Source organism: Lathamus discolor, chromosome 1, assembly GCF_037157495.1.
Source record: "Lathamus discolor isolate bLatDis1 chromosome 1, bLatDis1.hap1, whole genome shotgun sequence".
Classification (NCBI taxonomy): domain Eukaryota; kingdom Metazoa; phylum Chordata; class Aves; order Psittaciformes; family Psittacidae; genus Lathamus; species Lathamus discolor.
The window spans coordinates 11,448,133-11,473,050 of record NC_088884.1 but is presented as its reverse complement, the minus strand read 5'-3'; the positions used below and the strand labels follow the sequence as shown (position 1 = coordinate 11,473,050).

General features: G+C 39.4%; 1 protein-coding gene across 1 annotated transcript in view; it reads right to left on the bottom strand.

Annotated features, from left to right (window-relative positions):
* NELL2 (neural EGFL like 2) overlaps positions 1-24,918 on the bottom strand; it is a 162,138-nt gene that overhangs the window by 95,024 nt on the left and 42,196 nt on the right. Inside the window, exons 9-10 of the mRNA XM_065690861.1 lie at positions 23,799-23,901; positions 2,558-2,649 (exon numbers count right to left, since the gene is read on the bottom strand). Coding sequence (XP_065546933.1) covers positions 2,558-2,649; positions 23,799-23,901 — 195 coding nt within the window. The remainder of the gene's footprint in view (positions 1-2,557; positions 2,650-23,798; positions 23,902-24,918) is intronic.

Sequence of the window (24,918 nt, the reverse complement as noted above, 5' to 3'; positions counted from 1 at the left end):
GCCTGACAGAGTAACTATGGTTTCTAAGAAACTGAAGCAGCAGATTCCACTGTCAAGGGTGCTCATAATGAATACGCTAAAGTAGCTGTTATTTATATAGCAAGTAAAACCAATCTTGAATATCTCTGATCTTCACACTGTGGTAGTAACACTGAAGGAAACCAGCACTGATTTCCTGCTAGGAAAGAGAGGGTTTCTCAGCTAAGTTTGGATCAGGCATCTGGAAATGTCCAAGGCCCTGAGAATATCTTCAGGCAGTTGGAGCAGGTCACACACAACCATTTCAGTATGACCACAGGAAATGCCTGCCTTAGCAATCCAGATACTCCAGATGTACCAACTTTAGGCTCCCTCGGGCCCTAATTAATGTGTCTTGCAGTGCTCTAGTCATGCTATGGCAAAGACAGAACACAAGGCAAACAACAACATGCTCCTCAGAGGCATCTGCCTTAAAATCAGAAATCTGGTTATGATACGAGCTCACTGAACTCATGACCTTATTATTTCTGCATGAAAGAAAAGTGCCTAAAATCATGCATATGCCATTGCATGGGTTATTACTATTATGGATCCACCATTTAATTTCAAATCCTCTTTTTAAGCATGAAATATAAAGATGAAACACAAACACAGTGGCTAGTATCAAAATTACTGCTCAAGCTTAACCATAAACAATTTTGACAAAGAAAGCAACCTTAACCTGGTAATACTGAACCCACCACAGATGTGTTGTACACCAGGACAAGCAAAAGCCAGCAATCCCACAAAATAAGTAATAATAATTAAAAAAACCCCAAACTTTGATAGAAATAATATTAACTGTAGTAGTCTAAATTGCATTTAATTCTTTTACAGATTCTAATAGAGAAGATAATTTTTCATTTACTTGTTCAGTAATAGTCAAAGAGAAAAGTGCATGCCTATAGCAAGCACAACCGCAGCAGTGAAACAAACCAAAAATTCTGTTTGGAATTACATACAGACAAAAAGAAGAAATTCCCTGCACTGCCTGGATAACTTCATTATAAGCCTTCACGCATTAAATCTGTATTTGTGCCTTTCCTATTAAGTTTCTCTTCAGCTGGACTCACTAATTAAATCCTTTTATGGGAACTCTAGCAGTAATAAAATAGTGCCCACCTATGACTTAACTGACCAAACACAGTTTAGAGCATGTGGATTTTCTGCTCTGAATTATCATCCATAATGCTGTGCAGCAGAAATTGTATGTACTTCAGTCCTTGAAAAAGCAGCATCTGAATCTGCCAAAGTTGCCACTTAATATTTCTAACAGGACAGTCAGGCTGCCCATCAGCAAAGAATTACAATCAACAAAATACGGAGTAGCACAGCAAACAGAGGCAGTTTGTTCACACAGTATTGCACATGCCAGCTGCAAAATACACCAGGCAACATCACGTAATATTTGGTCCCTTCTAACCCAAACTATTCTGTGATTCCATTCAATGATTCTATAACTTCTGATGGTTGTTAATAGTATTTTAATTAATTGTAATTGTTAACCCATTGACTAATCACAGAATTCATGTCCCAGATATCATGTTGAAAATACAAGCTCACAGTCCTGGAAAGCATACAACCCAAAGTTATTTCTGGTCATCTTTTCCTTTCTCAAAAGGGTTTTAAAGCACCTACTCCAGGTATAAAGCTCTCAAAGACTAAAATCAGCAGCAGTAAGACAACAGTCTACTTTATGTCTATTTTATGAAACACACTTTTTCATAACTGTATGCAAAGCTTTTTAGATTTCTAGGAACTGGGAACAGATAGCGGCAGCTTGGCCAGAGGAACCAGTTCTCTCTCTGCCCTAGAATTGTGCATTCAGGTTTCCAACTCCACAGCATGCAGCTCCCTAACCAGAGGGAATTCCTCCCCATCCCTCCCCCAGAGGAGCAACGTGGGACCCACTGCAGCAGTTTGTTTAATTCTCAGCCTGCAGCCATTCCTGGGGTATATTTTCTCCTTAAAGTGCATTTGTGCCCTGAAAAGCAATTCTGGTCATGCAGCTGGACAAGACTGACTCAGCATCAGGCATCTGTCCACAAATAAAACAGTCCTTTTCCACTTTCATCACTAGAAATACCAGACACCTGGTGTGCCAGCTCTCTTCCTTCTTTTTCATCTAGCTTTTCCTGTAAGAATTGCCCTGAATTCCAAATTAAGCCCTCATCACATTCATGCCTCTCCCTTATCTAAGAACCTAATTTTTTACAATAACATTGCACATGTGTCAATGGAAACATAAGGTAGTCTTCTGGGTTATTTTGTTACTGATGATGTAGACAATACCTAGGGAGGAAAGAATGCAGCTTGATTGTCAAGCTGCCTAGTCAAAGCTTACAGCTATGCAAAGTAAACTTGGTTGCAAAATCTGATGTGGAACACAGTAAGACAAAATAAACGCAGGACCCCTTAGATGCTTTTCTGTTGCCACTTCCTAAGGTAGACCTGTCTGAATTTCAACAGTTTCTTTCAGTGGGACTTTGATATTTCTAACATGCAAGATTTTTATTTTCTTTAACATCAACAGTCTTACCTTGCACTCAAACAGAACACAGTCCCCTGAGCTTGAATACACAGTTTCTCTTTGTCCTTCAAAGTAGGTTCTGCCTTCAAATACGCACACGGCTTCAGTAGAAAACAAAACAAAACCACACAATGATTTTGTAAGAAAGTGTTAGTACTCTGCGTATAGAAATGATGCATTTTCTTAAAGATAACTGCATTTCAAAATGAAAACACTGAATCAGCTGCAAGAATATTCTAAACCCACTTGCAGGACTCGATGCCACAAGAAAAAAAAAAAAAAAGAGGAGAAAAAAAAAAACCTCAGAAGAACCAAAAGAGCACACGTATGGTGTACAGATAGCTACTGAGAGAACAAAAACTGTCCCAGGTCACGCCAAGGAAGCCAAGACTGCCTGCAAAACAGCTCAGGGCAAAAAGTCAAATGGAGCTGTGAGAGCAGTGCAAGTGGCATTAATAGATAATTAGTTTCTTGAAGAAGAATGTTGCATGACAAAGGGTGCTCACGTATTTATTAGTTATCACAGTCCTTTGATGCTTCATCACCCTACAGAGTTAATTAAACATTACATGTTTGTATCTTATTCCAGTTCTTTGCTATTACCTGCTAAAGCATAAAGTTTATGAATTTTATTGGACAGGAACTGACCTTCAGTGACTATCTTCTTTTTTTCCCCCAGCAGAAGTAGTATCAAGTCTCCAATGATCAAATGACACAGTGACCCTCTTAGGATCAGTGTTTGTTATACCACAGCCTGGCCTGGCGCCACCCCTGTGCCCTGCCAGTACCAGTTTTACAGCAGCATGCCAGCTGAGCTCATACTGGATTGCCCACTGAAGTTCCTATGTGGTATTTAAGGGTTACATAAAATATCTTCGCAGCAAATTGTCTTTGTTTTAAATGAGTCCATTACTGCAATTACATTATGCAAAGTACGAAGGCTAAGTAATGTAACTGCTAGGTATAGAAAATCAGATGTCTCTTGCTTAGGACACAGTCAAGTCTCATCAAATAAGTATAATCATGAAATAGCAAGAGTAGGTTATCGCTTTTCAAGTTCTAGATTACATGTTAGAGATCTGTCATGGTTTAAGGCCAGCTGGTAATTCAGCCATGCAGCTTGCTCATTCCCCCACCTTCCTCCCCCCACCAGAGGGATGGGGAGGAGAATCGAAAGAATGCAACTCCCACAGGTTGAGATAAGAACAGTCCAGTAACTAAGGTATAACACAAATCACTGCTGCTGCCACCAATAATAATAATGATAAGGGAAATAATAAGGGAAGAGAATACAACCGCTCACCACCCACCAACAGATACCCAGCCCAACCGAGCAGTGACCTTCCCCTTCCGGGTAACTGCCCCGTTTATATACTGGGTGTGACGTGCTGTGGTATGGAATACCTCTTTGGCTAGTTTGGGTCAGGTGTCCTGTCCCTGCTTCCTCCTGACTTCCCCTGCTCCCTGGCAGAACATGAGACTCAGAAAGTTCTTGGTCAGAGTAAACATTACTGAGCAACAACTAAAAACATCGGTGTTATCAGCGCTGTTCCCAGGCTGAAAGTCAAAACCACAGCACTGCGCCAGCTACCAAGAAGGAGGAAAATTGACTGCTACTGCTGAACCCAGGACAAGATCTAATTTGCTAATCATTTATTTAGAGATGTAAATCAATTATTCTACAATTCATTCACAGAGAGATTTCTTGACTCTGTTTGAATAGACTACAATAGGAGATAATTTTAAAATACCTAAAGGTACAAGAGTTTTCATTGTGTGACCTATATTGATCACCATCACTGCTCTTATTTTCAATTCTCCTTTACTTTTTAGCTTGCAGCTCCTTGATTTTACAAACTCCTTGTTACTTTGTCAGCATGTAAATGTCAACTCCTGGAACTGATGTTGAAAAAGACATGATGGGCATAGTAACAAGTATTTTTTTTAGTCAAATTCCAAATATGAGTTATAATATATTATAAAATAGAAAGTATTTTGTGTGATATGAGCCTGCAGAGCGCTTTCAAGCAGTAATATCACAGCAAGTTGCAAGGCTCCAAAACCTATGAATGGCAGAGTTTGGAGTCAGAGTTAATAAAGTACAGAAAAGAGCCACAGAAGAGAACCCTAGGGCTAACAGAAGGAGGAAGTTTGTACATCATCCACGAAGAAAGGTCAGAAAGAGTCAGAACAGCTCAGTACAGTGCCTCTATCCTCTCCCAGAAAACAAGGTCTTCTAGAAGGATGTGAAAAAAATCCTATATAAATCTTTACTGGGGACCAACAGATCTGGAATTCACACAGGATGAGACAACCATGCAGTCATATGTATCACCTCCTTTGTATTACAGGCCACAACCCTAAACTGAAATACTCACATATTAAGCTCTTTCTTTTGCCTTATACATTTTAAGCTTCCAAGAGCAACTACATGTGACGGGAAAAAATGAAGTATAGCAATGCCTTAGGACCACACAATAGCAATGGACTGATAACACATCCTCATGTTTCCAACAGGCAGACCACACCTCTTCGCAGGAAAGGCAAAAAAAACAACAAAATTGCTGTCATTCTGTCTAGGAAGAAAACACTCTCCTAAAACAAGACCACTCTTAACATATGAATAAGACCACCCAGGCATCTTAAAAGCTATATATATCTGTACTACCTCAAAGCATACTCCACTGAATCGTCTTCTCATCAATGGTGACAAACCCCTGATTCTTCAGAGAAACTTAAAAAATAATGTACACAGAAAATACATCAAAAGAATACATCCAGCCTAGTGTGAAATCATGCAGTTATTTCTTGATTCTACCAACAGCTTTTGGAAGTCTTGGCATATACAATCCTTGCAATGCGGTGATGCAGTAATGCGAACACTTGCTGTCAGCAAGAAAATCAACTCTCTCTCCATGAAGCCTTGGAAACAATAAAAAATTACAGATTCCAGGGCTGTGAGAAATGGCTCTGCCCAGAGAGCCCTTCCCCTTTCCTGTGGGCCTTCATACATGCAAAGATTGCTTTCTCAAAGGCTAGAAAGTGCCAAGAGAGTGCACACGTCTAGACACTTGCCTGTGCGGGTCCCGGAAATTTCAAGCAGTGCTCACATCCCCACCTCCACAACCACAACACCTGGCCATCAAGCAGCTAAGAAAATTAGATTTCATTCACTGAATGCCCTTAAATAAACTTTGGGATTCTGTCAGCAAGGTTATAAAGCCCCCAGGTATCAGGGACCTGCCTAAACAGAGCGACCAAACTATGTTTAAGAGAAGAGAAAACTTAACCTAATAATTTTTCAACTGAAACTAAATTAAAAACCTGTTAAAATGAACAATCTGAACACAAGTTTAAACATGTTTTCTTACGGACTGTTGCTCTCACTGACTACATTCAAAGGGGGCATTTCTCCCTAAAATCATCAAAATCAACACTACCTGGATCATTTCTTTCTTACTAGTGTTCTCTACAACATGAAGGATTCTGTATTTATTTGGGCAGTTCCCTCCATTAAAAAGCAGCAAGAGCTAGAGTACACTGAAGCTGTAATTCAGAACACTATTGCTTGTTTTTTCTCTCCTCACCTATGCTAATCTAAACCAAATAAGCTTACAAAAACCAGACAGGCACTTCATCTACACCAGTACCACTGGCTCCATGTTTATTTAACAAGGAAAATACTAGTGGGTTTAGTGACGGTGTACGTTTGCTAGTACAGACTTTTTCTCCAATACCCCCTCATGTGCCTGTCTCTCCTTTTCTCTTGTCAGCCAGCTCTTCTGCTGCCCACATCCTGTCAGACAGCAAAAGATAGGTTTACGTCAGGCTACCTGAAGGTTTCTAAAAGCCTCACTCTGTGGTTGTCTGGTTAGGTGGGCATTGAGCACACTTGGGGAGGTTTCTAGAAAGTCAAAGCTACTAACTTTCTTCTGCCCCACTTTTCTCCTACAACAGCAGGGCCCATGTCCCAGGCAGTGTAGAACAGAATGTTTCTCCTGCCTCCTGACAGCAACTGTCACAGCCAATACACATCCCATGATGGTGGTGTTTCATGTCTTTATTTTCCTTCAGAAATCAAGGTATTTCAACAACATGAACATCTGGACTAGAACTGTGTAATTGGAAAGCCCAGCGAAGATTTAATTTCTGCTTGGCTAGATGCTTCCCATGATACTTTGATTAGTTTGTGATTGGTGTTTCTCCAGGGAAACATATCATCTTTCATCTTCCTAAGCCCTTTCATTCAACAGACTGAGTCACAGTCAAGAAATTAACTGATGATTAGTTGTTCCAGAATTTGATAGTTATTGCCTATGTAGGATTTCATCTACAGCTGAATTACACCAACCATTTCCTTTTGCCATCACACTTCCACACTCCCCTAGTACCTAAAACAACACATATTATTCAAAGCACAGGTTTCTAAGAAGATGAAACAGGAAGTCTACAAATCCTGCTAGGAAGTTTGACTACTCTTCATCTATTTGTATACAGAAGGTGCTCAAATATTACATTGGCAGTCATCAGTACAGGGTCTAAAGAATTATTAGCAAGGTCTGCTTATATTTATGCAGGTGAATGATAACACAACTATTCCCTGTAGCATTATTTAATACATTGTGATGACATGGCATCTTCTCCATATTCATTCAGCAAAAAGAATACTATGGCTGTGTTCACTCAGTGAATTAGCAACAGTTTGTCAAACCACCACTTCTCTTCCACAGCCCTTGTTTCTTCCTACTGGCCTCCAAATGACACTTTCCTTGTGTATTTCTTAGAATGGCTATGCAAAATCCATGACCCAGCTAACTCCTTCCTTCCATTCGCTGAGTTCACAGGTTGTCATGTAGTACATCTTCTCATTTATGTATTTATCACCTTTGCTATTTAGATTGCATACGCCTTCCTCTGAGGAAGTACACTTCCCAGTGGTATCTAAGCTGATTTTAATTCACTTGCCACCAACAGAAAGCAGAAGTTTAACATAGTGGTGAACTCCTGAAAGTACTTTGTTTTCTTGTATTCATAGTTGCCCAATGAGTGGCAGATGTGACTTGAAGTTTTGTGAAATTTGTCAGTAATTTACAATGCACAATATAAATCCGATGATTAAATCTATGTTGCTGCATTCTTTGCTCACAAATGTTGAGTTGGGGGGGGGGACGGGGACGGGACAGGACATACAAAAAAAGCATACAAAAAATAACCCTGCCTCATTCATTTAATTTTCCAGCCTCCTCCTGGGGCTCTCCTTGGTTATATTTTCTACTATTCAGAGATCAAGCCTTAGGCACTGTGTAAGTTCCACTAATACTACTTTGCAAGCTTAGAATCATAGAATAATTAAGGTTGGAAAGGACCTCAAGATCATCTAGTTCCAACCCCCCTGCCATGGGCAGGGACACCTCACACTAAACCATCCCACACAAGGCTTCATCCAAACTGGCCTTGAACACTGCCAGGGATGGAGCACTCACAACCCCCCTGGGCAACCCATTCCAGTGTCTCACCACCCTAACAGGAAAGAATTTCCTCCTTATATCCAATCTAAACTTCCCCTGTTTAAGTTTTAACCTGTTACCCCTTGTCCTGTCACTACAGTCCCTGACGAAGAGACCCTCCCCAGCATCCCTATAGGCCCCCTTCAGATACTGGAAGGCTGCTCTGAGGTCTCCACGCAGCCTTCTCTTCTCCAGGCTGAACAGCCCCAACTTCCTCAGCCTGTCTTCATATGGGAGGTGCTCCAGTCCCCTAATCATTCTTGTGGCCTTCCTTATATGGTGCAAGACCGCTGTGTGGCTTTATGCTTAGAAATGCGCACAGAGATAATCATCACCTTTTCTGAACGTCTCCCTCTTCACTGCCATGCCATTGCTAGCATTGCTGTCACCCCATTCTCATTTATCTTTGCAGGGATTTGGCCTTACTTTTTCTATGCTCATCTTCTGGAGAGCACAAACTCCTCTGTTACTGAAGACAGTGAGGCTGGAGACTTGCTTTGGGTCATGCCATCTCCCTCAACAATTCTAAATTATTCCAGATTCCAAGCTGGAAAATATATTGCTAATTTTTCTAGTCAAGCACTGCTCAAAAGCTGCATATATCTGCTTCTGCTTCCTCAGCCAAAAAAGGAAATCTGATTTGAAACTTCATAATGATTAGGAATCAATTACTATTTGCATCTTATTTCTTGTTAGACAGAAAAGCTATGTATCTCTATTACACCGAAAACATGCAGTGGTTCTACAGTGCTCTTGCAATCATTTAAAAGCATCTGTGGTGTGAGCCACCTCCAAAAACACTAACATGCTGTTCAATCACATTGGCAAGGAGTCAACCTAAAATTATAAATTCTTTCACCTACCTGTCATGTTTCCTATCTTTACATCAGCTACTACGGGGGAATGACATAATTCATCCATCCCATGTGTTCTTGCTGGGATATCTTCTGTACAATACATCTGAGCCCTAGAATGGGGGCTCCTTGAAGCATCTTTTAAGACTAAAAAAAGCAATCTGAACACTGAAAAAGCACATCAAAATGTGACTAAAAACTCTGTTGGTAGCAGTTCAGCTGAGGCAAACAGACCTGACAGATGAAGTAAAACTTTTAAAGTAGGCTGCCTGACAGGGAGCCTGGGAAAGAGCTTGCAACCAATCAAAGCTAAGCAAAGACCTGGACAATGCGTCTGATGTCAGCTTCTCTTAAAAATGGCATTATTGCTATTGTGGTAGCAATAATGCCATTTTTGGCATTTGGCTGCCATATTCAAACAATTTAGCTTGGTTGAATATGGCAGCCAAAATATTTCTAATGACAGACATGCACAACTTCATCTTTAGAGCAAGGGACCATATTCTGCTTATTAAACAGAACTGGAATATTTTCAACTCTAAACATGGGATTCTGAAAACTTGACTAACGCAATCAAAATGCCCATCCATTTTATGCCAGATTAGCTATGTTGGCCATTTAATACTCAAACAACTTTCACTGCAAAATGTCAAATGATATCATCAAATGCCAAGACAAAAGCTTTGCATGGTGTCAAGATAAGAAAATCAATTAAGGTTAATATTATATGAACACTGTATTACATTTATAAATAAGAAATAGAAATAGCACAACAGTCTGCCAGACCAAAAGAATTCCAATGCAAACATTACATGCCTGCTTAATTCTCATAAAAGTGGAATCAGATATTATCTGATGGACTCCTTATGTCAGCTATCTGCAATAATAGTGACGCAGCTGTATTTAGTGAAGGTGTCAACAGATATAGTATCAAATTCTGATAGCTACTAATGACAGGCTGCATGTCTGCAAACTTTGTTAAGAGAAAAATGGCACAGTGTAGAAAACTCAGTAGACACCTCCCTAGAATGCCTTGTACTTCATGACATGATTAAACTCACACATACACCCACCAGAAAGCCTCAAGTCACAGCGTTCCATATGCAAGGCAAAATCCAATTAATAGATTAGGACTGAGTGTTTAAAGTTTCTGAAAGTAATGAAAAACTGCTAAAGACCTGTGCACTTTTGAGTCACTACTTAAAATCTATGACAGCTAAATAGTTATCACCCATCAGCATTAACTTACTGCATAAAAAGGCTGTGTTCTCCACTGCCATGTTGTAAAACCACCTATGGACATGACAAGGGAAGACACCTACTCCTGCAACAACACTTACACGGGGTAGCTGTTACTCTGCTCCACAGAGACTTCAAACATGGCAGAGGTAGAAATAGAGCATTTTATTCACTGGGATATTTTGCCCAGATTTGCCATGAAAAAACAGAGTGCACCAATTATGCATCATTGCCAAAGACACCTTTTTGCACGTGACTACTGAGATAGCCACTTTCTGGAGCCTTGTGGACACAGATCATGAGAGCATTTTCAATAAAAGGTAAGTACCTCTGCATGGCAACACTTTCAGACTTATTGACAGTGTTTCATTCAACAGCATTGAAAAACACCTTATACAAACACCAAAACTATTCGGTTCACTGCAAAATAGTAAATCTGGCATTTATTTGAGTAAAAAGAATTTGGAAGTGACATTTCCACGCTCCAAGCTTTTATAGCTACTTCAAGCAGTGGTGGGAGTTTCTGACCAAACAGCTTGCCATGCTATTCAAGCACCCATAAAATACACCCATATATGAGTGACTGCCATGGACCCTACAGATGCTCCCATTCTCATTCAGACTCTCTTTGACTCAGCACAATTTTCACAGACTCTTTGGTTAGAAATTCTGCACTGTGACTTTAACGCACACGCCTCCCTGGCGAAGGCACAACATCCTGTGACCTGGCATCATGTAGCTCCATTTCACTGTATTTAGTTTCCTATCAAATCCAAGTGCTTTTGCTCCCCATACAAATGGCAGCCCCTTGTTAACTTCAATATTATAGTAATAATCACGTATGCCTTATCCGCATAATGGCACAGCCCAGTCTAATGTGTTTAAATATTCCCAGGAGTGGATTAGTGCACAGGTGGAGCACCGTATCTATTGCTGTTGTTAGATCTCAGTTCTTTCAAAGCACCTGCATCTAGCTGCATGCAGAGTTTCACACTCCCAACTCTTCTTCCACCCATCTTTGCTCCCGCATAATGAAATTTGCCTATCCCCCTGTCTCTCTTGGGAGACCCATCATCTTCCTCTCTCATTTCAGCAAGAATGACAGGATTAGTTGGCATAATCACAAACACTCCAGAGAACTCTACTTAACATTCTTAAGCTAAGCCCTTAGCATTAGTTCAGCAAAAGGTTTTCACCACAGACAGCAAGGTAAACACATTTTTTGAAATCTTGATTAAAGTCGATTATGCAAATGGTTTTCCAAATTTGCTATATACTCGCTCTTAACAGTCATTATCAAATAGCATTTAATCAACAAATCTAAAAAAAAATCTGCTGATACCAATACTGTTGTAAATCTTCAAGACAACTTTAAATAGAAACCTTTGTACATCTAACATCATGACCCTGTTTCTCAAGGCCGCCAGAAGCCACTATTTTCCACCGAGCATTCCCAAACAATACAACACTTCATGTCTAAAGCCAGTTCAGGGTTTGAAATAATTAAAAATGTAAAAGTAGCTGGAGCAGATGCTCACAGATTCTCCTTTGTTACAGCTAATTTCTCCAGAGTGCATCAGTTGATGCTCCAACCCAATATGAAAAACAGTAAGCTGGAGTTCATAGCAACTGTTAATGAGACTATTCTTTTTTCTTTGGGAACTACATCAATGAAAGAAATCCTTAGAGTCACTGATAATTAAGAAAAAAGTCATATTTATGTTAGTATTCCTATCATTTTCAAGTGGATCTTTCCAGATGTTAGACTCAGAGTTCACATGCTTCTGCAACCAGGTGTGTTTGTCTAAATCGAGCTGCAGTGTATTCCAGTCTCTAGGAGAGCTGCAATACTTTCATCTTTCTGATAGATCAGCCAACTCACTTTTTGCCTCTTCCTTTGTCTACCACTACCACTATATGGAAAACAATAATCAGAAAGTACAATTAAAAAACAGATTTCACTTTTAGTTACTACCTATTAACATTAAACCTGCATAAGGCCAAGTACAATTCTGCAATTTTAATGGCACAGAAAAGAAAATGGTACATCTTTAAATGTAATTCCTTTCGTCACCAAGAATCTCAGAAATTACTAGAATAGGTTAAATAGTGTTAAGATGAATTTTAAGAAACCCATTCCCAGTGTTTTTCAGTTTTTTCAAACTCTTGAAAATACGAGAGAAAACCAGCAGTGTGTATTGATAAATTCTTCAATTTATTATCAATATTTCATTAGCAAAGACTTTGTTTGCATCTATATCCAATGCACCTTAACCTCTTAAACTCTAAATTGTCAAATCCTACAGAACAAAGGACTGTCTTTTGTGTGTACAGTAACTAGACCAATGGGTTTTAAAGCTACCTTACTACAAGTAATTGATTGAAATAACAAGTACAGCTCCTTAACTGAATTTGCTCACTACACCTCTCTGCTTGCAAGTCAAACATGGTCTGTTAAGAACTGCACCCAAAAAAAGCAACATCTGATTTGTTTTGCAATATGACCTTCATGATTTGGGGCAGGGAGGAGAGGGAAATATAAGGGCTATCACTCCAAGCAAGAGAGTTTCTTCTGTTCCACAAAGCATTTTATTTCAACAGCTCCCTTAGGATTTAACAGACCTTGATAACTGTCCCCATATGTTTAGAAAAGTTAAGACTTAAAAACATGGAATTTTATTGGAAAGAAGGAACATGGCTCTTGCTGCATATGATCGTCAGCGCAAAAAGAGAATGATCTGGACTTGTTTTAAACAGTACTGGTAAATAGCTTTCCAGATGATGAAAGGCTGTTGCAGCGTACACAGAGACTAGTTTTCAGAGCAGAGCAGAAGCCAAGGTGAGGAATTTTAATCTGTTTGCTGACAATGTAAGAATCAACCTGTTTATTCCATTGAGTTTTCATGGGTCTCAAGAGGTCACACTGGAAAGGTGCAAACACACGAATGAAGATAGTTAAACTTGCATAAAAATTAGGATGTGATGCCTTTATTTATGTGTCTATTTTAATTTTCTGGTTTTAAATGTATTTATTTATTCCCCTATTTCTTCAGAGCAACTCTGCAATAAACTACTGCAAAATTAGTAAAAGGAAAAAGTTGTGGTTAGCTGCTTACACCAGACTACCAATTCTATACACCCAGAGCCACAGAAGACCATGGACAAGATTTAAAGCATTCTGAAGTCATATGCCACCACTAGTAAGAAACCTGAGAACTTCACAACTACCATATGCAGGATTGTTATCTCTTCTATGCTGTACTCAGATTTGATTTCTCATTTAGGTGTCTTAAGGACCTACAGAGTTTCTGGATATGGCATGAGGAAAACACCTACAAAACAAACTCCCTCTTTACAAGCCTATAAAATTTGCATTGAGAGGATGCTGCACTTCAGTGACCATGAATATAACCTTAAGAGACATCCTAAGGGAATAATACCTGAATTTTCATCTCTCCATCAACGTAATAATGATATAGCGAGAATCATGCCTCTTCAACTTGCCTATCTTCAGAGTATTTGAAGCACTCACTCTCCAGAAAAAACAGGTATGTGCCTATTTTCCAGATGAGTTAAATGTATTTTCTTGCTTTGCCTTCAGGAATGGGGAGAGAGAGGGCAACCCTAATAATTGAAACCAGGTGTATTCTGTGCCAACTTATTACGTAACACAATGATGTTACTGTAATACCATTCTAACTACAATATATAAGTATATACTGGAAACCATAAATGGGCAAGACAAAAATAATCCCGTTCTTCACCATAATAGCTTTTCACAATGCAAAACAGCAAATCTAATTATATCTTCCAATTTTATTCATCTGTCAGGAAAAAAAACCACAAAACTAGATAGCAAACAATTTTAAGGGATTTTAACCAAATGTCACCAATTAAAAATAAAATAAAACCTGGGAAAATGGTCAAAATTCTACTCGGAAAAAGTTTGCATAAACTTTTTCCAAAAGCAAGCAGGAGAGTACCAGAATTTTCACTTACAAGCATAAAGTTAGAGAAATAATTTCAGCAAGTAGAAGGAAAAAATGCTAGTCAGCTACTCTGTACAGAAAGGCTTAGAATGGGCAACTGCCCTCCCAAACAAATGGACAGAGCTTTCTCCTTAGTGGAAACTAGTACCAAATAAAACCCTCCAAAAAGACACAAATTAATAAAAACATTCCCTAAACTGGCAAATAGGCAAAACACTGACACATGGGCATCACCATGGATACAGTTCTGTGCCTGTGAAAAGAAGCAAAATGGGGTGTTGGAACTAGATGATCTTATGGTCCTTTCCAACCCTAACTATTCTATGACTCTATGATTCTATGATAAATAGCAGAAACTCTTCAAATAAAGAGGACTGCAACAATTGTTTTGAAGAGATCATCAAGAGAGTATGAGAAAGGACTGTTACACTATAGCTGATGAGATTTCAGTTTTAAAGTTGCGTCTCACATGGGACAAAGTAGCTGTTATTTGAAGCCAAACATACTTTAAGAGCTGACAGATGTAGAAACAGTGATCAATAACAGCCTGGAAGTCTATACATCAGATACCTGCAAGTGATGGCTAAAAGAAGTAAACCATGCAGCAAAAGGTTTACTTCACTACATGTTCCCACTGAAAAACTTTCAAACTTCAGCAGTCCAAAAGACCGAAAGCCACTGGCCTGAATCATTATCTTTACAAAAAGACAAATAAAGGATAACACTAAACATCATTTATTGTGACTCTCATTGAACCAACTTCACTTATATTTTACACCCCTTTCTTAGATTGACAAAGAAATAAAACCACATTATAATTGATAGTTTTGTGGTGGGGGCTTCTTCAGTATTTCATTTATTGAGTTTCAGCCTCCACAGACTTCCCATTTTTTTATTTCACACGACAGGCACTGTCAGAAAACTGACCATGTTGTCTTCTTTTACTCCCATGGCTCCTACCAGTGTCTCCCCTATGCCAGCTTTCCACCCAGATGACCCATGTCAAAATGGCAATCCTGTTAGGAGTGAGTGTCAGATGCAAACTGCACAGGCCTCAACAAGCCATGAATCTTGGTTGGTTAGTTGTGCTTTGGTATTTTACTTTATCTAGCTTCAAGAAGCACCTTCTGTCTCCAACTTGTTACTTTTCAGTGACCTTGTCCAAAAACTGCAGTTTTGGGGTTTTCAGCTAAAGAAAAGTTCTGCTCTTTTCAGAACATGTGCCCATTAAAGATCATTGTTACTACTACAGAAATTTGCAAGATCTACAGAGGAAAAGCTACAGGCAGAAACTAGGACACTGGCTACAAGCTGCTGATTTGGCAATGTGCTCCTGGTTGTGGGACCAAGAAAACCACACTCCAGTGATGCAGGTGCAGAGTGACAATGGTACATCGCTGGTGAGAACAAACATACTAAAATCAGCACATAGCCACATGAACACCCACATACCCTAGGTGATTTCTGTAATTATAAATACAAGCAGAGGGGCTTTTTAAACTACTATTTCATAGTCACCTGACTAAGCAAATTCTAATGAAATCAGCATTACTAAAGTCAGAATAGTAACTTACTAGAGACTGGAATACTGCCAGTCTGTCCACTCCCAGCTGTCTGAAAGCAAAAATATTCATACCTAACATATGTTAATGTTTCGTTTTCACTGGAAATAAACTAGAATAATAATGCACTGCAGGCATTTTGTATTTTCAAACTCCCTAGTAAGAACATAATGAGAAAGAAATGGAAAAGGATAGGTTCTTTTACCAGACAGCCTTGCCAAAATAGGTTATAAGAAGAGCAGGGAAGAGCAGAGCATGGCTTACAGCAAAATTTCACATGTAAAAAAATGTTTTTAATCCTCTACCACTAAAATTACCAACATTGTTTCAATTTCTTCTTTAGTGCAGATTGCTACATGTTCAGTGTAATGTATTTTAATGATTAAGGATTTTCTTAAGCATACTTCATTTTAGAATTCATTCCTCAGGCACCCAGTAAGACTAAAACTAGCTGACTTTACCATTAACTGGAATTCTCCTCATATACTAATACATTGCCTCCAGATCTAGAGTCTTCCAGTGGAGTGCCATAATGCACGGGGTCCAGAAAAGCTAAAAAGGCACTTGCCTAGGAGGGAACCGTGCTTTGATTCATAAAAAGTCTGACTGACGCACAGTGCACTGACACCCCCAGTCCTCCTCTGCTAACACGGAACAATGAAACTCAAAGGATGTGGAGGAGGCAGAGGAAGAGGAGGAGGAGGAAGAAAGGTAACGCAGAAGCAGAATATTCTGAGAAGTCCAATTACTGTGAGCTGTATTTCAATTTACAGAGAACGACAGACATAGGAGGAGTGAATTTCCTGCTCAGCAGGGAACTGCAAGTGAAAAGACAGTGTTTCCTGTCTAAATGGAGGTATACTGCCTAACTAACAAAGGACAAGGGTCATTAGAGACTACAAGCTCTGCACCTAGAAGCCCCTGATAATCCTGCAATTGGGTATATAACAGGCACAAACCAAACATATTGCTACGGTGTAAGACTAGTTTGAAATTTTCTATACCTTTACCATGGAAAATAGAGTAGTGACTGAGCAGCTAGGGTCAAGGGTGAGATTGTCCTTGCCTACCAAAGCCAAGGGGATTCTTTCCACTGTTCATCACAGGAAAGGCTTCAAAACATTCTTAAGGCATCTCAGGGTTCAGCTTCCCAAGATGTTACCCTTTCCAGAGAAGGCTCTGAGGAGATCTTCCCAATGTGTGCAAACTACTGAAGGAAAGGAATGAAGAACAGACAGACAGACTGTTCTCAGTCATGCCCAGTGACAGGACAAGAGGCAATGGGCATGAATTGAAACACATGAAAATCCATTTGGACACAAGAAAGCAGGTTGTGTTTTTTTACTGTGAAGGTGACCAAACTCATGCACAGGTTGCCCAGAGTGGTTGTGGAGTCTGCATCTGTGTAGATCGTTTAGTCCTGGGCAGCATGCTGTAGGTGGCCATGCTGGAGTTGGACCAGATGACCTCCAGAGATCCCTTGGTACTTCAACCATTCTGTGGGACACCGAGGTTGTAGGAGCTATGCTGGATTCACAGATGATACATGCATCAATTATGCTTTTCCACTATAGCTTTGCAAATCTAAAATAGCATCACTGACTTTATTGAAGGATACTTTTTTTCCTTTGAAAAATATTTCTTTACAAAAAAATCAGTCTAAGTGAATATAAATACTGCCTTTCTTTTGAAGATACAGAGCTGCTGGAGAAATAAAAAGGTATAAAATGGGCAGTAAAGTACAGTGTTAACTCATCTCAGCAATACAAGTGTGCATATAATGCTTTTTATCTGTCCTTACAATGTGATACTATCATGGTATGTTTTTCAAAAGCCTGAGAAATAAGGTTGATGTGAATCATTTCAGCATAGAAAATCCAGAAAGCAGAGGCTAAATGGACACTATTCTGCTAAGTGATAAATAACATTCATAATTTCTGCATGATGACTACAGCAGATTTTAATAAATAGCATGGCTCTAGGTAATAATCCAGTGCTTGCTACATTTCAGGTATCTGCTAGCTCTGTTCTGAACTAAGCTAATTTATCTGATTCTTCCTAATAAATAATAAAAAAACCCAAAATAATAGAATTCATGCTTTATTTACATTTGTATCTTGAAAAAGCCACATATATAAATATTCATAATCGAAGAGCAGCTAAACTTTCGCATTAGCCAGAATGTTGCTTCTTCTTTATATTCTGAAGTGTGCATTTTTTTAAAAAGCTATGATAAATGACTAATCATCACTTCACTGCTAAAACCTGCCTCTTCTTCCTCCAGTACTGATGCCTCTTCTGTTCGATCATTTCTCTGCACTGCAGCCTCTTCTCTGCCACACTGAATGCAAAAGCTCCTTCAGCACTTGGTTGATCAAGGCAGCGGCTGTCGTGTCACCGTGCCACTGATGGACACTACCTAAGCCAAGACAGCACCATTCCTTCTGCCCAGGAAAAAAGCTGACAATTTTGTGAAAAGGTGAAAAACTCAGTGAGCAGCACAGGCTTAAATCCATAGTACGTCGAATCCACCTGGATAAATGGTGGATTTCAGAGAAAGGTTAATGAATATTCCTTCAGATCTTAGGTAAAACTTTTGCACTCTTGCAGATGGTCAGTTGCTGTACAAATGAGAAGCAGATGGGCTTTCACAGCTCCTTCCCTCTGTGTCACTAGGCTACAAGGAGCCTACTTGTAGGAGCTTGCAGAAGACTGTAGCTTTGGTGGGGGGGTGGGAAACAGTGCATCATGAAGAGCAAGAGGGGAAATGCCCTTAATTTTAATAAAAACCATATAAGTTTCTGTAAGCTAACAAGACAGATCACTGCATCAGAAACCCATGCATATTGTAAGAACTACCATGCCCATATTTGTGTTTTAATTGTTTTGTTTAAAAATCCTTTCAGAGTTATAACACCCCTTTACACGCTCTTTCTTCATGCCTGCTAGTAACAGGAGCATGAACCGACCCAGTGCAGTCCAACGCTTGTCACGCTTGCTTAAAATACTTGTGTTAGAGTGCAGATTTGGCTAAAATGCACCAGAAATCCATCAAATGCCCTGTTTAATTAAAAAAAAGCAAGTACATGGAAAAGTCACACCCTGCAGATTTAAACATAATGGCTCAGACTTTAACCTCCACTGATATCTGTTGGGATAGATTTAAATAGTCTGAGATGAGGTCTGTAAGTATCTATGATATTGCTGGGAGGAGAACAGTGATAAGAGCAATTTCTTCCTGGAGACCAGTCTTTGGTGTTGGGAATTATTACTGCACCAGATGCTGCACAAATATCACTTCATCTTTAAAAAAAAAAAAAAAAAAGGTAAATATGAAAATCACCTGATTTTAAAAAATGCACTGGCTCCCTTTAAAATATATATATATATATATATTACGTCAGCTATTGGAAGCAAGGCCTTACTGTTAATACACTGACTAATAAAAACGTTACCGCAAAAAGACTTGCTGACCCAGTACCAATTGTCTCAGCTAAGACATTGGCAGTCCTTCCATAGTTCACTTGAAATAAATGAACTCGTCCTTGTACTTCTTAAGCCAAGTCTGTGGTCCAAAGCAATACTTTATAGGGTCACTAAGGGAGCTTAATCTCTCCCCAATTCCTATCAGTGCCTATCACCACACAATGCATCTGTCTCTTCAGAGGAGAAAAGAATTTAATGATCTCTTGCACATACCTTCTCAGATAAGTTTAAAATTGCATTGGGAATAGAAAAGAAAGTTGTCTCTGCCTTCCAGCTTCAAACAATTCTTCACAGGAAGTTCCCATTGATCTAAGATGTACATTCTGATAGCTGGACTGATTTCTGAGCCAAATAGCTTGTCTGCAGCTGAAACATATACTCAATACACTGGCCAATTTGTGTCCCTTGAAAAATCTTGCTTCTTTTAGCCCGTTATGACTAACAGAAAACACAATGAAAATATGCATGCGTTGCCATTCTTTACATTACCAGCGTGGACCTTCACACAAGGCAAAATAGAACAAGTTGTCTGAATACCCTCAAACAAAGGCACAGAGTTATGGAAGAGCATCAGGGTTTAGGTTGGTGTCCTGGGCTCAGCAGTAGCATTTTTCTCCTTCTTAGGAGCTAGTGCAGTGCTGTGTTTTGGGTTTTTTTTTTTGGCCTGGGAACAGCGCTGATAACGCCGATGTTTTTAGTTGCTGCTCAAATGTTTGGTCTGACCAAGGACCTTCTGAGCCTCATGCTCTGCCAGGGAGGAGAGGAAGCTGGGAGGAAGCAGAGACAGGACACCTGACCCAAACTGACCAAAGAGGTATTCCATACCACAGCACGTCATGCCCAGGATGTAACGGGGAGTTACCCGGAAGGCCTAGGGGGACTGCAGGGTTGGAGGAGGTATCGGTCGGTGCTCGGCTGGGGGGAGTGGGGCAAGTTATTGGTCGGCTGGTGCTGAGGTGTTGTATTCTTTCCTCTTGTTATTTCCTTTATCATTATTATTATTGGTGGTAGCAGCAGTGGTTTGTGTTATACCTCAGTTACTGAACTGTTCTCATCTCAACCCATGGGAGTTGCATTCTTTTCGATTCTCCTCTCCGTCCCTCTGGGAGCAGGGGGTGGGCAAGAAGGGGGGGGGAGTGAGTGGATGAGCTGTGTGGTTGGGTTTAAACCATGACAGTTGGTTGTTTCATTTGGCTCACAAGAAGAACCAAAGGCAAAACAATGATGGTTAAAGATAAATCTACAACATTCCTTACCAGATGTTCTTCCCTGAACTAAACATTTAAGAAAACCAGGAAGAGTCAGTAGTGCTGAAATTTCTCAAGTGTTGAATGCCATCAAACACAACACATATTGGACAGTGAGGCTTTGTTGTAAACGCTGGGCTGAAATTAAATTCCTAGGGCTTGGCAGCTTGGTAGGCTCCCACGAGCCTATTAGCATAAGTGCTAATGTCAGAACCAGGTTTAAAAACCCAGTACTTTCCATTCTTAGCTGACACATGTTACAGTAACTGATGGAAAGATTAACCTCACAACTACCTGTCTAAAAATTCAGTATCTACTCTAATCGCCTGGGCTCCCTTTACAATTCACGGAAAGAGATCCATCTCCAAAAGGCAATTCATTCCGTCCCTTCCAGCCCCCTCTCAGCAACAAACGTCCTTTGGAGATGCCAATCTCTTTCACTGGCTATCAAGAGAGCTTAACTGATGATGTTCATAACTGACAAACAAAACACAACAGGTAATGAAAGAGTAAATTATAACAGGCTTAAAAATGCTTGATTACAGTCTGCAATCCTCCATGCAGTCTGAGCATTAGCACAAATCATGGCACCGTTTTGGCCTGTATCAGCCAACATGCTCTGAAGCAATGCCAGGCATGGCTAGGGGGACATCACTGATCAGAGGCCATTTCCAGTCAGCCATCTGGATGCAGATACTTTGTTGGAGGGAAGCAAGTTTATCCATGTAGGTGTGGGCCACATGTGCCACCTGGCACCACAGCCACAGAACTGTGCCTGCCCTATTCTATTTACCAGTACAAATGAAGCCCCTTCAGATTATATTCCCAAATTCAACTTGCTTAAAGCCATGCAGAAAGAATCCATCCTCAGTCACTCAGGGGGGGGGAAAAAAACAGATAAACCAAAAAACCTGTGAAGCTTTCTTGCTCACCACTGTAAAAGCCTTAAATGCTCTACACTTTCACTCTGCTATGCCAGCTGCCATTAAATCGGATCCTGCTTGTTTCATTTTTGGTGGCTTTGTTTGAACACTAGCAGAAAAGGAAGCGTGGAGGGAAGCACTCAGGCCCAGGTGAGACAACCACAAGGCTGCCACAGCTACCACTGCCTGGGCAGTTCAAACTCACACAATAGTTTGGCAGAAACAACTCATCTGGTACATGCTACCACAAATATCAGGAAGGAAATGAGATATTCATAAGCCTTCTGTCTTGAAACAAATATTAAACCCAGCTAAAGAACAGTGTATCAGGCACCGCTTTTTCTCAGCAGTTATGACTGATGTCCAATACTAAAAACAGTGGCTCCTTGAGCAGCACAACCCAATTTGCTGCCTTTCCAATTATAAGCCATCTGTGTTCACTCTACATAATCCAGCCAGATCCTACATCCCCTGATACTGTTCTGAGAATTGAAAGAAGTTATTCTCAGAACCTATCCAAATGGAGGAACTCAGCTTTGACCCCTTGAGCAAGAATTGTGATCACTGAGAACACTGACCTCAGTCAAGCTCAGATCTTGAGTTGAAGGCACCAAAAAGAGAGGCTACAGCTGCCACATATATACTTCAGCTCAGCAGTTCCACCAAACTGGCCTGGAGAAAATGCAAGGGTCCTGCAGCCTCCATCGTCTCTAACTTCCATTCTCAATGCTCTTTTCACTGGGATTTAACTACCTTGTCAATGGGACTCCAATTTATACCCTCCATCCTTTGGTTCCAGCACTTTAAATAAGCTAGATGAAATTAGGCATAAATTTGTAAAAGCAATTTTTGTTTATATTTTTTGATCTAATAATTTTTCTGGTAGTTTCTCAAGAGAGTTTTATGTGCTCATATTAGTTATAAACTGAATTATGTACTGGCATCAAGTTAACAACACTGGAAGCTAAAAGGCTTTTGGTAATATTAAAAATATCAAAAAGGCAGTATCAGAGTAAACTTCAAAGTGGCTGTACTACCACTTGCTTTCAATTAATTGAGAGTAGCAGTGCTGTATGACAAGGTCAGTGTCCATATGCTCATTCACATTTCTTGACCTTTATCAAGACTTCCAATAAAAGCAACTTCATAATAAGTCATACAATGTGAGCACTTCCCCATTAACATCTGGATGGTGAATTCCCAACTCAGTTCACAGGCAGTACATTACAAAAACATACTTTAGAAGATCAGATTTTCAAACTCTGCCAACATGGTCAAAGATCCAAATAGAGGCTTGAACTCCATACATCTCACATCCCTGAAACGCCAATGCCCTGAGCCATCCAATATGCATGGAAATTCTGTGTAGCTGATTAAAAAAATAAAATATTTGAATTCTCATTTCCTCTCAGTTAGAATTAATCTACTTGAGTAAGTTAATAAGGTTTCATAAAATGGGATGGTTTGTGTAACTTCTAACACAATTAAATATTAATAAACTCCTGTGGGAGCAAGATCAATGGAGTACAAAATGTCTTCCTGAATTTTATCTTACAACATGTCATTTTAACCAGTTATATATTTCTCTGTACTCTGTAAGAAGTTTTATACTGCAGTAGCAGAGTGGTGAAACCACAGAGAAAAATCTCAGCATTTACAGAATAAAGTGTGTGCATCTCATGCTCAATTTCAGGAATGGATTCCTCCGTAGCCTAAAATAAATAACCATCACATATGGCACACACATCCCTAATCAACCTAAAATATTGTATCTAGTCCATCTAGACAGTGATTAACCTAAAATTTCCCTTCTCTGGCCCTATTTGCAACAAAATCAAAATGATATAAACCCAAAAGGTAATCACCTATCTTAAATGACAATATTAAATTACCTCTTTCCAGTTTCCTTATAATTCTGTCTGACCTTTTGTGAAAGAACATTTCTAGGTGTCTGGTTTTTGCTGGTCTCTTGGGTATAGTATGAGTTTTCTGTTCCTTTAATTACAGAAGAAGAATCATAAATCTGAACCTCCATTTTTAGCACTACAACATAAGGTTCAAAGTACATTATCCTTGTGATAGAGGTCTTAGAAACACTGGTAAAAACAAACACCAGGCAATTGTTCTTGAATTTCCAGCAGTTTGATCTAAAAGACAGACTATAAAAGCCTGCAGAAAGTTCTTAATTTATCTTTTCTTCTTAAATATTGATAAGAAATACCTATGATTTAAAAAAAATAAAATTAAATACCCTCACCCCAAAAATTAAGACCTTCTGGTTATCAATTTCCAAAAATATTTCAGAGAAGTCAAAGTTCCCTGATTCCTTAACTCGAATATTTCATTCCCTGGCCAGTTCTCTCACTGACATGTTTACAGAAAGGTTCCTTTTCTGTACAGATTTCAAAATATTCATTGAAGGAAGCACCACAGTAAAACTTACATTGACATTCTTTGCAGCACTTGCCATCCACATATGCCAGGGCGAAGTTAAGCGGGCAGTCAGAGAAGGGGCAAATCAAAGCCTCACACTGCACGGTACCATTCTAGAAGAACAAAAGGTGCACAGCTGGTAGTTATATTTAGAAAGAGCAGAAATGTTCTCAAATACAGGAACTTGACGTCTATTTTTAAATGCAATGAACTCTCTAACACTACCTAAAAATACTTTTTAACATGGTTCTTTTAATAACTACAAGAACAGAAACTATACCTTTAGAATATCATGCATGCAATCTTTTAGACATATATGATGAGTTCTTTGAGATGATAATGATCAAATTTATTTTTCTTAGAGGCAAATCTATTTGGAGGTAAAACATTCTGCCAGTCAACAGCAAATTGACAGATCAGTGTGAAATAACAACCTCACAGAACAATACTCTGCCTTCCGATTTTCACATAGGAGACAATACATGCCTAAAAGGTAATAATTTCACAGCTGCAACAAAAATCTGAGACAAAAATACCTAACTCATTTAGCACTAAATTCAATATCTAAATAGCTATCAGCCAGATTTCATACCATGGACTAAGTCATCTTCTCATCAAACACAAAAAACTGAAAGCAAAATTACTATCCCTATGGAAATATAAATATCAAAATCATACTGAGCTTAAGGAGAAACATTTAACAAACTGCAGATAGCAGCAAATCAATCTAAGGTGCAGTACACACAACAACAGCCTTTTCACTGATTTCTAATGGCCTGTGGATTAGGCATTTGAGGAGTTCAAGTGAAATTAATGAGTTTTACACAATTGGACAATAACAAAGATTCCATGATCTGGTACCTGAAAGGATACCAGACCATGCTATCACTTCTGCAGTTATGATACCGTTGGGAATCTTCCATCCACCTAACAAATCTTTTTCATTTGTGGTATAACAGAGCATGCATCTGACCCTGATTTTTTCCTTTGTATTACTTACAGAGTGTAACCAAAGGCAACCAAAGGGAATCAGACACAAGGGATCAGTTAAATAATTTGCTAAGAAAAAGGCTACGTTTATAGTGACAAAAAGCAGGGAATTAATTATCCAGAGAAACCGTTTGCAACTG